Raw genomic sequence first — 18977 nt, forward strand, 5'->3', positions numbered from 1 at the left:
TGTATATGTTTATATGCAGACCTATATTCTCAATTATTTGGGTAAATACCTAGAAATGGAATTGTTTGGTCATAACATAATTCTATGTTTAACTTTTTGAGGAATTGCCAAGCTGTTTTCCACAACTATACCATCTTACACACCCACTGCGTGGTTAAGAGTTTCAAACTTTTAACATCTTCATTAACGCTTGTTATTTCCCATTGATTTGATTAAGGGAAGATCTTGTTTTCCTTGTTTCACTGATAGAAGAAAATAAAAAGATGGGCTTACACAGCAATTAATTAGAAAGGCCAAAACTCAAATATTAGTTTTCAGATTTCTAGCTCAACTTTCTTTCTGTGATACCACAAAGATATTATAAAACCACATCAACATCAGAGTCTTGTAAAGGCATGGATCGCTGGCCCCTAAAAAACTCAGGTTTGGTAACTCAGGGAAAGGAAGTGATGTGGATACACAGTGCACACACAGACACACACACACACATACACTCACATTTACATTCATGTATGAGCACCCGATTCACTATGTTAATGGTTTAATGATACACTCACCAAAATACCAATATACTAACAGAAAGTTTCCAAAGAGATTAAACTTAAATTGTAGTAATAGCTTTGAAACAGATAAGATGATATATTGGCATTAAAGGCACATGTTTCTGTAGTTCTTTAGATTGATTTAGGACATGATTCTAGCCTATGGTTCGTTACATCTGGACGCTTCTACTCATGCCGCTGCATATGAGTTATTTTAGAAAGAGGCACACTATTATCTAAAGCTGAAGTATCCAATTTCTCAAAATGTTTCTTAATTTGTCCCAAAGCACAGTGTCTTTAAATCTGCTCACAACATAGGCTGTTAGAAAAGTGCAAATCTGGATGTTCCTCAACTTATGATAAAACTACATCCCAATAAACCCACGGTAAGCTGAAAATGCATTTAATACACATAACCTATCAAACATCATAGCTTAGCCTAGTCTATCTTAAATGTGCTCAGAACACTTACATTAGCCAATCGTTGAGCAAAATCATTCAACACAAAGTCTAGCTTATAATTTAGTGTGAAATACATCATGTAATTTATTGAATACTGTACTGAGAGTGAAAAACAGAATGGTTGCACGGATACTTGAAGTACAGTTTTCCACTGAATGCATATAACTTTCTCACCACCATAAAACTGAAAAATCATAAGTAAGGGACTGTCTCTGTTTGAAACTTGAGGGGCATCATTGAATTATTATTTAAGCCAAATTTGTCAAAATTGTAAATGTTGCCACACAGTTATTTGAATACAATAATAGATTTGCCAGTGCCTTGCCTCATAATTAGCTCCTGAGATTTTTTTCTAATAGAAATACCATAAATATATTTTGAGTGCCTTAACAGCATCCCCCTCACTTGTCATAGAAAATAAGTAAATATATTTTCTCATTTCAAGCAATAGAAAGGTATTTCTGCAATATGTCATCATCCTTATGTTGAACCAAGATTTGTAATTTGAAAGAAATCAACCATTAATCTGAAAAGAAGACAGTTGAGATTGAATTTTGAGAAAGGATTCTCCTTCCATTTAAATGAAAGCAGTTAAATGTGTAAAATAAATGAAGGCATGAAATAAATGTGGAATTATCCATTTCAAATGCTAATTCTCCATGTCTCATTTTAACACTATCATGGTGAATAGTTACAACAAATCTCTGAATTATTTACGGCAAGTCTATGATGTTATATTTTGGTGATAATGCCACAGGTATATAATTTTATGGAGAGTTCTGCTGATCTTGAATTTGAAATAACTCTCATGAGTAATAACTTACAGTAACAAACGTATGCAAGTAAACCAGTAGGCTAATTAAAAATATTGGCAAATGTGTGCCTAATTTGTATCATTTGCCTGATCCATTACATTTTAGGTAATGCAGACAGAAATGTTTGCAGAGTGTGCCTTTACCTCTGTTTAAAACAAGGAAGTTTTTAATTATCCATAATTTAAAACAATGTTACACTAGGGTTGAGTTAGGTAAAATTCCTAATATCAGAAGAAAATCAGATCCTGAGATCTTTTAGCAGAGAAAAGCTATAGGAACTCCTTTCTTTAGGAATACTGTGCCTTTTTGCCAAACCATAACTTCTGGAATGATGCACTTGTAGTAGTGAGAGGAAAAGGAAGTGTCTGCCTATTCAACCATAAAAAACAGCAATGTGGGGTGCAGTGGGGCCTCAAACCAACTGGCACTCCCCGCCTCACAGTCTTCCATGTCTCCAGACCCAAAGTAGGCAGCTAACAGCCTACCCCTGGTATCCCTGCTGTCCAGGTACAAAAACCATCACTTATGCATGAAATTAGTAGACTCTGTTTTGGTGTTGCTATTCGACGAGTAATAATATGATCACCTTACTAGGCTAGTGTGCTTTTTCTCTAACGTTTATAGCACTGACAAGATTTCTTAAGTCTCATTAACCAGCAAAATAGTATATCAAGCCCTGATTTTTAGCATTTGTTGGTTTCTGCCATGTAAATAGTCTCAACATGGAAAATTTTATACTGCCTATATGATGTCACGGAACATGGAATTGGAAAGGATGCAAAGAAATGCACCATTATATAGTATTTCCATCATGTAACTATAATAGACATAAATAAACCAAAGAGCATAGGTAATAGTAAAATGTAGTAATTAGGAATTGCTGTGTATTGAGTACTTATTATCTTTGTGTTTAATATAACATTAAATTGTAAGTTTATAAAATTTAATTTTTAATAAAGCCTGTGTTTTAATAATCAGCTCACAAATTCTTGACATTTAACAATCAGTTCTCATAAACCAGGACAAGCTGGCCCCACTGCATATTTATTTAAGATCTGCATATATTGACCTGTGTGTGTGTACATGCATGTGTTATTCCTGCAAATGAGCCAGATAACCAAGAAAAATGAGGACTTTCCTGCGATTCTATTATGTGCATGTAGATCAAAATGAGTCTTCTCTGACCAGTAAATACTGAATTCTCAGTCTACTACCCTTTTCATCTGCTTTAAGCAATGTGTTTTGCCTCAATTCTTATTTTCCTAGAGCCATTAAATTTTAAACCATATCCAAGAGAGAATACAGAACTGTCAAATACATTGGACATTGGAGCAGGATCATGCTCAGTTTAAGAATCCCAGTTCGTGCTGTGATGCACCAGCCAGGCTCTGCGCAGTACAGTGCCCTAGCTTCAAGGAATGTTGCCAACAGACAGCCCTCAGCTGTTAGCCCTCTCCAGAAATTACCCTTGACTGAGAGGAGCTACTTATTCCAAGATCACACTCCTTCCTGGGTGCAGCCTCCATCAATAACTGGTTGTTTGAGAATGTACAGGTCTAGACTCCTCACACCAACTTGGAACCATTTTGAAACAATTATCTCAGCTTTAGAGCTCCCAATCAGGTCACCAAATGCTCCATAAACACTGCATCATCACGTGACTTCTCCCTCTACCCAATTCTGCTTCCTTCTTCCCTTCTACATATATTGATTGCAAAAGGATTCCCATATTAGCTTCCTGCACATTAACCTCCATCCCAGAGTGGTTCCTGAGAAAGACAACCTGAAAACTTGGCAAAGTAGCTGTGAAATAATAAAACCTGTAAGCAAATATTTTTAATTTGAAAACCAAAATGCATGTGCTGTGAATTTCTAAATTTTACATTTTTAATAATGTACTACTAGATCCTGTTTCTTGGCTATTTATTAGATACCACAAATATGAGCTAAATAAATGTTTTCTTACGATAGCTTAAGAAGTTATTAAATCTACTTCCAAACATTTAAAGAATACAAATGCTTCACAAACTCTCTCAAAAAATAGAAGAAGAGATAACACTTCTCAAGTTACTCTATAATACCAATACAAAGGCATCACAATAAAGGCAAATTGAAGACCAATATCTCTGATGAATATAGATGTGAAAATTCTCAAATACTTATTATATAAAAAGTAATCCAACAGCATATAAAAATGATTATGAATTACATGACACAACTAAATGGGATTTATCACAGGAATGTATGAATTGTTTAACACTTGAAAAACAATTAATGTATCATGCCATAACAATATGAGAAGAATAAACCTAGCTTTTCATTTTCTTTTATGATCTTGACAGTTTTGAAGAGTATTAATTACCTATTTTGTTGAATGTCCCTCTTTGGAGGTCTGCCTATAGTTTCTCATGATTAGACTATGGTTATGATTGGACTATGGCTATGGCAAGAATACCATAGCAGTGATGTAGTGTCCTTCTTAATCCATTATACCAAGAGGTTCATAATGTTGACATATCTCATTACTGATTATCTTAATCTTGATCACTTGATTATGGTGGTATCTGCTGGGTTTCTCCACTATAAAGTTAGTATCTGTTCTTTCATATTTAATACATGTCTTAGAGAATCTAATTGCATTTTATTGATGGAAAAAAAAATAAAGCCTGAACCTAATGGAGAATTGGTTCTATTCTGAGCAACAGAACATGTCACCCATTCCTTATTCATGCTTCTGACCACATTTTCTACAAGTCCCTGTTTCCCTAGGGTAGCCAAATAGCCCAAGGAATTTAAAGTATTTAGCATGGATTTGAGCTATTCCTTTTTTTATTTTAGAGAAAAACGCCCTAAATACCTATTTATTTATTTCTTTTATTTATTTATTTATTTATTTTTACATAGAAAAACATCAAATGCTTGAGAAGCTGTTTCTGGCTTTTCATTGTTTTAAAGACTTTATGTAGTGGTATGTTTCACTTGTTCTGCAAGACAGCTTCCTGACTGATTCATCATACTGCCCAATAAAACGTGATCTTCAGCAAGAGCTGCTGTGTGTTCCTTACAGCCCTGGTTACATAGTCATCTGTTTTTACGCGTGTAAGTTAACTGAGGGTTGTATTATTCCTATTTCATAGAATTGCCACTTGCTAGATCTCTACTCAGTTCTATCACCTTCTTAGCTTTTTAAAGATTCAGAAATCACAAAAATAAGAAAAAAAAATGCAATAGTAATGAGATAATTGCCCAAGAATGTAATAATAATGAATGTCACAGCATCTAGAAATGATGTGAAACCATCTAATAACAATAGTAAAAATTACTACCAGTAGAATGTAAGCTCCACAAGGGCAGATATACCCCAAGTACTTTGATTAGTGATTGAAACATAATAGTTACTTAAAACATATCTGTCAGGTAAATTATTTTTAATAAGCTATGTAATCTACTGAGCACTTTACAAATATTGTTTCTTTATAGCCTCACAATAATCCTACGAAGTATATACTGTTACAATTTATCATTCTCTTTTGTATATTTAAACATTTAAGTTTGCTTTGTTATGGAAAATTTCAAACATACACAAACAGAGAGAATAGTATAATGAATGCCTGCATACTCACTGCATTAATCAGCTCTGGATGCCATACAAAATACCATAGGCCAGGAAGCTTAAACAACAGGAATTTATTATTTCTCACAGTTCTGGAGGTTGGAAAGTACAAGAACAAGGTTCTGGACGATTATGTTCCCCTGTGAGGGCTCTCTTCCTGTCTTTCAGAAGGCTGTCTTCTAGCTGTATCCTTGAGAAGCCAAGAGTGAGGGGAAGCAAGGCCTCCAGTGTCTCTTCATATCACAGCAGTAATTCCATCTTCAGGGCCTCATCCTTATCAACTCACCTCCCAAAGGCCCCATCTCTATATACCATCACACTGGGGGTTGGAGATTTAATGTATGAATTTTGATGGGACACAAATCAGTCCATACATAAAACCTACCCATCACCCAGTTAAAATGATAAGTTACTGATATGTTATCTCATTTTCCTTTTTCTTCTTCTTTTCCTTTTTAGACTGGGTATCTGGGTCTCACTCTGTCACTGAGATTGTAGTGCAGTGGTGCGATGATAACTAACTCCTGGGCTCAAACGATCCTTCTGTCTCAGCCTCTTGAGTAGCTGGGACTCTAGGCGTGCACCACCACACCCAGCTGTCATCCCATTTTATATAAACAGTGTAATGTACTTGCTGCATTATTTGAGAATATTCGATTCTTCTATAGAAGAAAATAAAAACAAATGGGATATATAACTCCTGTTAAGTGTTGATAATAACTAAGCAACCAGATTTTGAGATACAGACAGGATTCATAGAACTGTGTTAAATGCAGTACTAAGTTAGTAACCTCTAAGACATGCTGTATGATAAAAAGGATGGAACAAACAAGATTGTTATTTTAAAATGGAAAAGAATGGTAAGAACAGGTCAGAAGCATGAATCATGTCACCTCTAGAGGGACAGCAATGTTATCCTCAAATTATCCTCCCATTGGTGATACTCATTATAGTCTCATTTGGCTTTACATCTCTGACATGGCGCAGAAATGGCGGTAAAACCCCCTGCTGTTCACCAATGAACTGATGAAATACTAGCCAGGAGCACTAGCCCCTGTGTCTTTCTGATAGAGCAAGTATGTGTAGTGGGCCCCGGGCACTCACCATCTGCCATGCTCCTTTGTTCAAACCTCAACTATGGTCCTCATAACCACACCACCATTGAGAGGGTAGAGATGGTAAAGAGACAGAGCATTCAAACACAGCATAACCAGAAAATGAGGTTCTTCCACACATTTGTCACCTAGTCTAAGTGTGTTAACCTATTCCTCTCTTTCTCCTGGCTTCTTTTTCCTTGAGTCAATGTGAGTCATGCCTCTTAATCTTGTCTATAAGCTTTTCTGTTGTGCATCCTCTGGGATAGTTTACCTGCTGGTATACTTGGAGCAGGGAAATTTTCAGAACATGGGCTCAGAAGAGATGGAGAGACTGCACTAAAGTTACTCATATGGACTAAAATCTAAGTGTTTAATATATGGCTGAACTTAATTCATAATTACAAATTCAAACTATAACACTTTGAAAAGACATCCAGGAAAGCAAATATTTCACTTTGCACATTTTTGAAGGGTATGTGTTTTTGTGTGTATAAAACAAACAAACAAACAAAAATAGCTAAAGTGCAGCTTGAACGCAATCTGTGACACGTTTCCCATTAAAAAAATCCTCTTTGCAACTCCATTGAATTGTACATAAACAAGTCAAGAAAGCTTTCTTTCCACTGACAGATTTATTTTTATTTTAAAATTTTTATTGGTTTTATTTGTTCTTTCTCCTTTGGTCTCTGAGTTCAATAGCTTAAGAATAGCTTAGATTCCATACATTGCAATTGCTCTCAAAAAAAAAAAAAAAAAAACAAAAACAAACAAACAAAAAAAACAAAATCTGAACATTTGCAAGAAAAAATGTTCAGTTTAAAGCCATTGCCTTTGCTCTATACTATTAACCCTCTAGATATATGCCAAAATTGCCCAATTGTTCAAACCTAATATCAGGCTTGGGACTCTGTGGTCCGTGTCTTCAATTGACTATTTCCTCATGATACAGTGATCTAATAACTGCTGCTCAGGTCAGGGAAAAATAAAGCACTCAAGATGAAAGCTTGCATTGCAAATCTGTTTACTGTTTCTATACAAATTTCACTGTAATATACTCTCCTTGACAGTGTGCTAGGCCAGTATTTCCTCTGGAAGACACTGTTGTAGAAACCCATAATGATTTTCCTGAGAATGTTCCCTAGCTTGATAAAAGAACAGAAAATAATTATGTTGACAAATCCAGCCAAATTGAGATGTTTTATACTTTCATTTTAAATGTAGTTTTCTTGGTCTTGCTAGTCTTGCTATCTGCAGAATATACAAGGGACTAAAAATAATTCTTTCAAATTGTAGATGAGATGAAGCAAAAAGTTTCAGACACTCTTACAAAAAGAATTGATCACGGTCCTAAAGTAAGATTTTTGAAGGAAATACATGACAATATATTTCCCAAATCATTGAAAGAACACATAATTTGAAAGAAACTTTATATTAGAATAAAATCAAAGGTAAACTCCTACTTAAATTGCTCACCTCTAATATGTGTCTTCTGATTGATGGAAAATTTTACATGCATCCAACCTTGGGTGGCCAATTCTTCCATAATTTGCATGATGAATCAAAGTTTAGGATTATGAGATCTTGAAAAAACTTTAACTAAGGTAACACAATATGTGATATCGTTTTTCTACTAGCTAAGCATTACATTCACTTTCATAAGTCCATGCATTCTATAGGACATAAGGCCAGTTACATCAATTACCATTTTTATGACATTTATATCACACTATGCTTAAAGAAGCAGAGAATTTGGATGCCTTATTTTAAGAATAAAAATCTTTGAGCAATCTATGTTTAGCATATTGAATGCAGCTTTGCTCTATTAGAAACTCTGTTTAACTTAAACCAATGCTCTCAATTCTATCAGATTCATCAAACCCTCTTTATAACAAATATTTTGTAAAGTATCCTTGCTATGCAGAAATGACATTTATCAATATTAACACTCATCTGCACACATGAAACAGGCATCAGTGCCCCGCCCATATCTGCCCAGTTCTCATCATTCTAGCCCATGCCCATCCACAGCATCTTCTAGCAAATACCCTTGCTGTCACTCTCTGCCTGAGGTTTTTCCCTCTGCCTGCCCAAGGAGGCAGATAAGAAATGCTTGGAAGTTAATGACCCAGGAGCAGCACTCAGCCAGCTGATGAAGGGGGAAGATAAAAAAAAAAATAGTCCAGCTTTTCTTCTCCCTCAGATGGGACCACTTCTAGGCATGTTCTACATGGTTGCTGAGAGCTCCCCAGCAAGACAGAGCCCCACTTGTCCACAGTGCCAACTTATAACACTCCCACTCCTCCTGGCTGCTTTTTCTTCCCTTCGTCACATCCCCACTCCTCTGCACTGTTCCCTGTCATCGCCTCCTATAGAAAGCACGTGCACACGACACCTTGGCTCAGGGTCTGTTCCCAAGGGAAGCCAAATGAAAACACATCGATTTTTTTAAAAAATCAATAGAGTGCCATAAGTGTGATATGAAAATGATTTAAAATGAAAGTATTTATAGTAAAATTCTATTTTCAACATGTAAAGACAAGGGCATGACTACACTAGAACACGCAATGAAGAAGGAAGATGTTTGCTTCACTACATAGAATCATTACGAAAAAAATCTTCCTAAACGTGGACTCAGACAGGTGTGAAAAACTCTCCTGCTGCCAGGGCATGGCCACCTGTAGCATAATTTTCTCAGGCACTCTTGGCAAAGTTCTAAGCAAACTAAGTACAAGCACCTCTTAATTTTCATGATAGTCCAGTGTACAGCGAAAAAGAGAGAGGGAGAGAGAGGCTTTGCTTTGATGTATCTTGTTGTTTGCAAACAGGGTTTCACTTATATGACTGTCTGGCAAAACATTAAAACATTGTGTGGGAGGAGGCACAGTTTTACTATGTGGGCTTGGCCGGACCACATGTCACAATATCCCTGTCCTTGCCCACAAAATGCTTGTGGCACTCCGTAGTGGTTGTAATTGCCCAAAACTACCCTCACAAAATGGTCCCTAGAGGGCAGTACTACACTCACTGAGAACCACTGGCTTAGACCAAAAAAAAAAAAGGCACATAATGATGGAGCAAAGGACAAAGGAACTGCAGAGTGGCTTAGGCCACTAGATTTAGACTACCTCGGTTTAAATCCCACCTCAACTTTTTGTTCAAGGTAAGACCTTAACTCACTTGAGGTAAGACCAATAGTGTTACAGGTCCAACCTACAGACCGTAGGTTTGTGTAATAGCCCACAGAATGCATGGAGTTACAGTCATCAACATAATGCTTAGCTAGTGGAGAAACAGAATCGCAATATGCATCACCTTGGTTTTGGTTCATATCCTTGGATGAGGAATTGAGCCATAGGGAAGGCAGTTTCCTTCTGGTGCATATTCCTCATCTGTAAGATGGAAGAAACTACATTTTCTAACTCAGGATTGTTTTGAGAATTAATGACTAAAACACAGTGCCTGACGCCAAGTGGGAGTTCAGAAACATTTGCTATTCTTATTACTGTATTTCATGGCTCAATGATTGTTCTCATTCACCCTCTAACTCAAATCATCTCTCTGGTGTGGCCATCAGAAGACACAAATTGTACAGGATCTGTCAATGTGGGTTTGGTTGTATAACTATCTGTTTCCAAGGCACAACCTGTGAATTTACTATCATTCCATGCCCGCCCTCCTCCTCACCTCTGCTACCTGTCCTGTCACTTGTCACTCCCAATAACAATAACCTGTGTACTTCTGTGCCCAATAAGGAGATCTTATGAAAGGTGAATGTAGGGGAAAAGGAGAAAGAAAAAGTCTTGAGTTAGCTTTTTCCCATACTGGCTAAATCAAAGTAACAGTGGCAGCAGTTAGAGAATTTGAAAAATAAATGAGATGATGTATAGAAATGTACTGCTGTAAACTGTAGAGTGGTGTACAAATGCAAAAGTGCCTTTGTTCTTGTTACTTTTTAATAGTATTGTTAGTCACACAGCTGTTAGAAACCCAATCAGGGAAGACATAGAGACTTGGTATTACCCTTTATAAATGAGAAAATGAGACAGGTGAGAACCAAGACTACATATTGCCTAAAAGGAAACTGGAAAAGATCAAATTGACAGCCCTGTAGAAGAGGGTTCTTGGAGATGAAGAGCTGTCTGGGAAATGGTGACATCAAGTTAGGCGGAGGAGCAGAGGTACCAAATGAAAGGGTCAGCTTTTTAAGGCTGCAGACGTGTTCTTGAATAGAGAACTGCATTGATTGATGTGGCCTGTAATGGAAACTCAGATAATGAAACAAAACCAACATTTAAGAATTTCAGGCTGAGAACTCATTGCCATGGCAACCCTCTCAGAAGGGAACTTGTATAAGAAAATAAGATTCACTTGGTTACGCCTTAAAATGAAAACCTATACTACAGTGAAACAACTAAATTCAGAATTCCAAAACTGCTTGATTGCCGCAATGCCTAGAGGTAGCACTGAACTTGTAGGCCCATCATCTTTCCCATTGGAAGCTATTGCTTCTCAAGATCTATGACTCATGGAGGGAACATTAGTTAGCTCTGAGGGATCCCTATTGAAATTGTGTGGTTCTTACCAGCAAAAATTTACAATGTTTTTTCATTCAAAAAATCATCCAGCATGATGCCTGTGGAAACCACAGGTAGCACACGCCATTTAAACAAACAAACAAGTTTTAGTTTGCCCATAATCACATAAAATCAACAAATTCCTATGTTAATTATTTATTTTCATGGGAAAATAATTTTTAACCTAAGTAAAATCTGGCTTATATGCAAAATTATGATTTTTTCAAACTAAAACATCTACTTTATTGCATGTTGTCATTCGAAGAATGTCAGACAGGGTGCATTGTATTTCATCAGTGAAAATAGTTTTCTCGAATATCTAATACCATTGACAAATATAAATCTATGCCTTTGAACTGGTTCTAGAAGAAGAAATTGCTGTGATCCCTTTTGTATGGCATGGATTAGTTTTTTTTTAAATGAACATGATGTTAAAAGAAGGGAAATAGAGGTCAAGATAAACACATAAAAATCATTACAAAATAGTTGTATGCTCACAGACAAAAAGAATAAAGACAGCATGATACATGAGAAAATATCTCTGTCATCCTCTCCAACAGTGCGTGGTGATAATGGATACAAAATCGGGCATTTTCATTTTCCAGCCCTTGCTCAATAGAAATTTTTCTTTCTTGTCTTCACCCCTACACTCACCCCTGAGGTTTCACCAAGATTTTCACCAATACACACAATTTCTGTTAGTATGTTTTACATATATATAGCCAAGGATATCATGCATATGTGTAGTTTCCTTGTTTCAGGACACACTGTTGTTCTAGAAATCAACATAATTCAGAGGCTTGATTTCACCAATCTGACTATGCATTCCTCAGGTCATATGCATTAGACTTCTGGGATTCAACCTGGGTCTTTTTTCTTTTCTGACATCTATAATATCTTTGTCTTTCCCAAGGTTTTACAGAGAAAATCTGTAGGCTCCCTGATCTCCTTTTAAACTTTACTTTTATTCACACTCCAATTTCCAGTTTAGACTGCTAATTATCCTCTTCATGGTGCCTTAAATTTTGCCTATCTTGCCATCAACAATCTCAAGGTTGTCAAAATATATATATATATATATATATATAAATTAATTTGCATTTTTTGGGTCCAAGGGTAACTCATGGTTAAAGAAAAGTAACTGACTTTAACATTTGGAGTCAATAAGGAATAATATTTGGAAGAAATAAGAAACTTGCACAGACTAGGTCTAGGAGGTGTGAAAGACTGGTCATATTTTTTCAATGGAAACTATTTATGGTAAGATTAGAAGGAGAATCAGGATTAAAATCTTACATTTAAATATTTCCTGATATTAAGCCCTAAATAATCATTCATAAAAGAGAAATGCCATTGTAAAATGAGCCATTAGATTTGTTGATTATTTTTTTCTTTTACCACCTAAAGCTAATGTGGATAGGTATGAAAAAACAGCTGTCACAAAGAATGTATGGAGGAGAGAAATGTAATGAATTTTTCCCCTAAGTTAATAAAATATGTAGTATTTTTTCATAGTAAAAATTTTTATCCATAACACATCTGACACCCAAATCAGTATCTTATTTCTAGATAATTATGTATGACTATAACATTTCCCTCTCCACTATTCAAAAATGATCTCCTCTTAGCAAAACTGAGAGGTAGGTGAAATTTAATTATACCCTACTCTTCTTCTGTTTTTCTCCATCTCCTTTCAGACCTTTCTCCAATTCTCCTCCCCTAAGGCTAAGGTGCTCAGTACTTTTATCATACTCTATCCTGTCAACATGAAAAGTAATTTGATAAATTTCTTCATATTAAAGTATTAGAAAATTAATTATCTACTAATCTCATGAGTATCTGCACTTTAAAGGAAAATTGCAGAGAAAGAACAATGCCTTAACATCCTAAATTACTCATGAATTATGGAATTTCATGCATCTCTGGGAAGATATTTAAAAGTGATGAGAGAACTACAGAATATTCTCAAATCAAACAGTGGACATGATGATCTTGTCCATTTATTTGTCTAGGTGGTCATAAGGTGGAGGCATATTTTGTTAAGAAACAACCATTAGATTTTCTCTATGTCATAGAAGATACCTGATAATGTTGGGGTACACAGTAGGTCTTACTCATATTTATTAAATAAATTATCATACTATTTGTCTTACATTCATCAAAAACATTTGAAGAATCTATTCTTTTGGTAAAATAAGAAGAATACATATGTTGGACCCTGTGCTGTGACCCTAAAGCCTTTGGTTTAACCTTAGCAGAAAAGTGGTACCTATCAAATATTTAATTTATTTCCAGATATTTCCCTGTTGTTTAAAAACATCAAGAAATTACATAGTAAATGTCTAGCGTTCTGGTGTTCAGAATAGATATCAAAGAAATAAGTGATATTTCCTTAAATTGCCAAATCACAAGGTGTGAAAATGTCTTATATTTGAAGTAACATTGTCAAATACTTTTAAAAGAATTCCATTCTTCCAGTTATCTTATATTCATTATCCCGACTGATCCCTGTAACAACAGCCTCATGAGATGGACAGGTCTGCAATAACAGTAGTAATTTACTGATTCTTTATATGTGGAAACCAAGGCTACAAAATGTTGACATTACTTGTCCACAGTCACACAGTAATAAGTGGCAAAGCAAACACTAAGCCACTCTGATAAAAGGATTTATGAGAAATTCTTTTTGACAGGTATATAAATGAGTTCAAGTTAAGTTTATTTTGCATCCTAATAACCAGGCTTTTTATGGCAACCATTTCTACCATCTTTTGTGATAAGTTGACAAAATACAGGCCTGTACTATAAAACATGTATCCAGTCATAATCATGTTTCTGAAAGTTTTCTATTTCTCTCTACATAATCAGAATGTGATGACATTGGCATTATTATTTATTTAATGGTGATCAAGAACATGACATACCATATAAAGAAGAAAACCCCATATACTCCAAAAAAAGGAAGGAAGGAAGGAAGGGAAGGAGGGAGAAAGAAAAGAAAAATACTTTTCTTTTTTATGGGTAAAAGAGACATGACATTTGATGGCAACTGTAGTCTACCATGCAAGAACTTGATGATCAATTTCGTTGGACATTTCATCCCACATTTTGTGTATTTTCTATCTCCATTTTTATTTATTAATACTGGGTTGAATTCAGCTCAGCCTCACCTGCTAATTTCATTCAAATAATATGTAATTGATCCTTCAAAATAATCATCAAAGATGTTAAGGTAGATCTAATTCCTATCAAAGAATGACTGGAGTATTGCAGGAGTATTACTTCAGCCTATCTGCATGCCATTTGTTAAAAAGTTAACTTAGTCCATAATTCTTCCATTCCTTATCTAATGGTAGCAAGTAGAGTAACATGATTGTTTTGAGATAATTATAGAGATTCCTGTCTCTATTAAAAGGTTGAGTGTTATTTTTATACTGTTTCTAGCAAAATTCTTCCTTCTTACTTTTTCTTGGCTTTTAAAAACAAATCATTAGAGATGCCAGTGATATCCAGAGACAGCAAATTCTCTCAGGTCTCAAAATCCATATTTCCCAAGTTGGAAACTTGTCTACACATCCATTTTCCAAGCACTTCAGCCTTTTGCTTTTTTATATCAATAAGCCATATTGACAAAATTTTAATTATTCCCTAAATGTGCATACCTGTTTTGATTTTTCTTATTTTCCTATAGAGAACAAAATCAACCAACTGGTCTTGTGGTATACTTTGCTCCATTCTCTTTGAACTTCAGCTTTCACCTCTAAGAGAGAATAGGATCTTATGTACTGAGCCATTTGCAAACAAAATTTTAGAAAGTCAAAGAGATAAATAAAATATCCAGCTCTGTTAATAATTATCCAAAGATTAAAAAGGACTATATAATTAGGTCATGAAAAGTTTCCTTATTTCAAGCAGACTCACCAATGTTGCATTGAAAAATGCACTTCATAATTACAATCATGCACAAAAAGTATAGCAACCATCCAGGGTTATCTAAATGTATCTGTTTCTCAATGTTTCTTCATGCAGATCATAAAACTACTACTTCTGTGAACTATCAAGCAATGCTGATCTATTCAGTCTGCTGTGAAATCAAGTATTTAACTATTTCTCTGCCCCACAATTTCAGCGAGGCTATAATCTTTGTGGGGGAGGGGGAACAACCAAGGGATTCCAGCCAAATTAACTTATTACTAGATATTTACAGTGTGTTTTTCTGTAGTTTGATTTTCTTGGTGTAATTGAGATGTAATAAAGGTAGAACATGTTGCAAAAGAAAAGCAGGTGAGTAAATACCTCCAAATCCAGCTAGAAGAGAATTCCTTTCATCTCAGCCTATTGGTAAGGAAATAGATTAGATCCACATTTTCTGAACTCCCTTTGTCTACTGATAAAATTTAGAAGAGATGTGGTATACCCAGCTACCATCTACAGAATATTAGTCTAATAAGAGTAAAATAAATCTAAAAGAATAACAACATTCAGGTTAAAATACATACACAGAGTAATTTCCTGCAAATAAATCATGTCTGGCGCTAGCATGAGAATGCATGCACACACTCATGCATGTAGATAGAGATTCAACATAGCTCCAGAATGCACAAACATACAACCAATATATATTAAATGCACACTATTATAACAAACTCAGCATTTGCTATTTTCCTTCTTTAAATCTGCTGGCCACTACCCCACTACCATACTATTTACTTTCTCCAAAGGAAAGTAAGTGGCAAAATGAAGAGGAAAAAGTTGATAAGATAAATCCAGTTCTGGGGTTTTATAGTTTTAAATTCTGAAACACCATGAAAAATGTAGTAAATATTTATAGCACACCAAAGAGGAGAGTCATGATTACCCAACTGGCTACTAAGATCCTTAAATTTAGTTCTCAAAAGTTTAGAAATGGTTTCCTACCTCTTTTTAGACAAGACAGATTTCTAAAGCATAAAGGCTGAAAAAGAGTGAGAAATAAAAACCATAAAATTACTTACAACTGATCGGATGTTATTTTCTTTCACCAGCTTCAGAGATGATTGATAGCAATTTGCAAGGTCTTCCTTGTGGGAACCATTAATATGGCCTCTGGCTATTGGCCCTACAGTATGGATGACATCTGTAAATACAAAAGGAAGGAAAAAGAGGATAAGCAAGGTATTTTTCACTTTTTACATAAATAATACTTTGTTTATTTTAGGTATTTGTGTTAGAGCCTGGAGACAAGCAAGCTAAGCAATACATTGGCGATGCAAATATTTCTCTGGTAGAAGATCTTAAGTAGCACAACCTCCTTAAGTAGGCAATTTCCCAGGAAGATTCTAATTGTGAAAAGGAATCCCCAACCAGTGAATTGTTTCATAGTTTTTGGTCAGATTCAAGTGACACAGATTATAGTATAAGATGTACATAATTGGTTCCCTGGAAAAAGACAAATCCTTGGTGGGAAATAAACTGAGGAATAATTGCCTGCAAAAGGAACATCTAGATTGACATGGGAAGGAAGAGCCAGTGCTAGCCTAGCTTACTTGTAAGGCAATTTTCAGGCACTGTACACAATAAAGAAAAGCAAGTTTCTGAAAGAAAAAAAAAAAAAAAGACGAGAATTTTTAATAATGAGTAATAACCTTAAGAAGAATAACTGCAAAACATTCCTGCCAATTTAGAAAGTGTAACCTACCAATCATCACCTACATAAGGTACGCTAATAGTTCATACCTATTTTAATAGGTTAATAGTTAATTATCTATTTTATTGTATTATTAAAACATTCAAACATGTTAATGCAATCTATACTTTTCAACTCCTATTTATGTTGAAAAACACAAAATTTGATATTTTTATATACACAACAAGCCATTGTGCTATTCTTTCAATCTCTACGCACACATAAACTTTTAACTTCAGGAACGTAGTGAAAGAGGACTGTTCTCATTTTAAGAAACAGTAAAAGAAAAACCTCACATTTTAATCAAATTTACTTGAAAATGCCTTGTAACTCTTGCTTGCCAATCTTATCGGTGAATTGAATTATTAGTCCATTTCATTGATGTAAATCATAACAACTAATCAACTTTGATCACAAAGACAAATTCAATCTAATGTAATTGGAATATTATAATGAAATTATTTGTGTTGACTAATCAGTACCACTCAATTCCAACAAGAATGACAGAAGAATAAAAGTATTCAAAAATAAGAATATGGTATAGTTTAAAAATGCATATGGCATTTGAATATCAGCCAATAAGTCACTATAAGAAAAATCTCGCCGAGCATGGTGGACCACGCCTGTGATCCAAGCACTTTGGGAGGCTGAGGTGGGTGGATCATGACGTCAGGAGATCGAGACCATTCTGGCCAACATAGTAAAATCCCGTCTCTACTAAAAATACAAAAATTAGCCGGGCATGGTGGTACATGCCTGTAATCCCAGCTACTTGGGAGACTGAGGCAGGAGAATCACTTGAACCAGGGAGTCGGAGGTTGCAGTGAGCAGAGATCGCACCACTGCACTCCAGCCTAGCGACAAAGTGAGACTCTGTCTCAAAAAAAGAAAGAGAAAAAAGAAAAGAAAAATCTCTATTGGTTGCCCACTAAATGTTGATACTACTATTTGATGTTTGAGAAAAGACCTAAAGCATTGGTTTCCATGATTAATTCTGAAACAGTATTTAAACCCTTGTCAGCTGATATTAAAGAGGGGCTCATGTGATCAAAGGAGGCATACAAAACTTTACTAATAAACTCACACAGATGGTGTTTCACAGGTAAACTTACTTTTAAAGTGAGAACCACTACAATATAGAAGTGAAGGATGAAGGGGCTTGAGGTGCACTCAGGAAAAAAAATAGCACACAGTGATATCATTTTTTTGGAACAAAAGTAACAAGCAAGAGTTGCATAAATTCAAGCAATGCAAGTCCTGTACCATAGTAAATATATATGAATACTGTACTTTAGTTTCTTTAGTGAATGTTAGAATCCATAAAGGAAGGAGATTGTGCTTAGCCTTACTTTATTTCCCCCCTTGTGGCTACTTGTTATTTATACCCAACTATGATATTCTACGTTTTCTAATGGATACAAATGGCAGAAAAATTGAACTGGAATAACACACAATTCTATAAAGCAGCATTTCCCCAAATGGGTTCGGTATGATATGGGTTTAAAGTTCAATTAAATTTGAAAAAAAAAAAAGGTGACATTATATCACACCAGTTACCTTACTGCAAGACTTCAGTGGGTATTTAAAATGCCATAAGGAGTTGCGCATCTCCAGGAGGAGAATACAAAATGCTGTTTCCTAAATCCAGTTGACGATTGAAACCTGTACTTTGAAGAACACTTCATAGGACTAGATTTCCACAATTTTACCTTTGGGAAATGTTGTTCCAGGGCCATTTTGGCACTCTTGTTCCCACTGTTGAAGGCAAAGTCTATGCTTTTTACCCCCTTCCCTACTGCTTCTAAACATCAAACACTTAATATACGAAAGAACAACGGGTCATGACCATGGTTCTCTTATTTTGTGGATGGAGAAGATCAAGAATAAGTGCCTCTTATCTGGAGTCATAAAAGACATTGAGCAAAGTAAAGAGGAGGCTTAGAGATATTAACGGGGGCGGGGTGGGAGGACGGGAAAGAGGGAGGGAGGAGGAAGGGAGGGATAAGGGAGAAACAGAGAAAGAGAAAGCGAGAAAAGCCCGTTAAGTGTAGGAAATAGTGACATCATAAACTTTTCCTTTGCTGTCCTTTAGTCATCATCATCTACAAAACTTAAATGAAATTTGGGAAAAATTATTCCTTGCATTTCTTTAGTTCTCCATTTCATTTAAAGGTCTGAGGATAAACAGGCAATAAATGAGCCTCCTCAG

The 18977-nt window shown here is 35.4% G+C and overlaps 1 protein-coding gene across 3 annotated transcripts in view; it reads right to left on the minus strand.

Moving 5' to 3' along the window:
* Window positions 1-18977, minus strand: part of MACROD2 (mono-ADP ribosylhydrolase 2) — a 2100238-nt gene that overhangs the window by 818916 nt on the left and 1262345 nt on the right. For all 3 annotated transcript variants that reach the window (XM_021921837.2, XM_003905088.5, XM_009216566.4), the window contains exon 6: window positions 16098-16219. In XM_021921837.2, coding sequence (XP_021777529.2) covers window positions 16098-16219 — 122 coding nt within the window. The remainder of the gene's footprint in view (window positions 1-16097; window positions 16220-18977) is intronic.

The sequence above is a fragment of the Papio anubis genome, chromosome 16 (genome assembly GCF_008728515.1).
Source record: "Papio anubis isolate 15944 chromosome 16, Panubis1.0, whole genome shotgun sequence".
In the NCBI taxonomy this organism is placed as follows: Eukaryota; Metazoa; Chordata; class Mammalia; order Primates; family Cercopithecidae; genus Papio; species Papio anubis.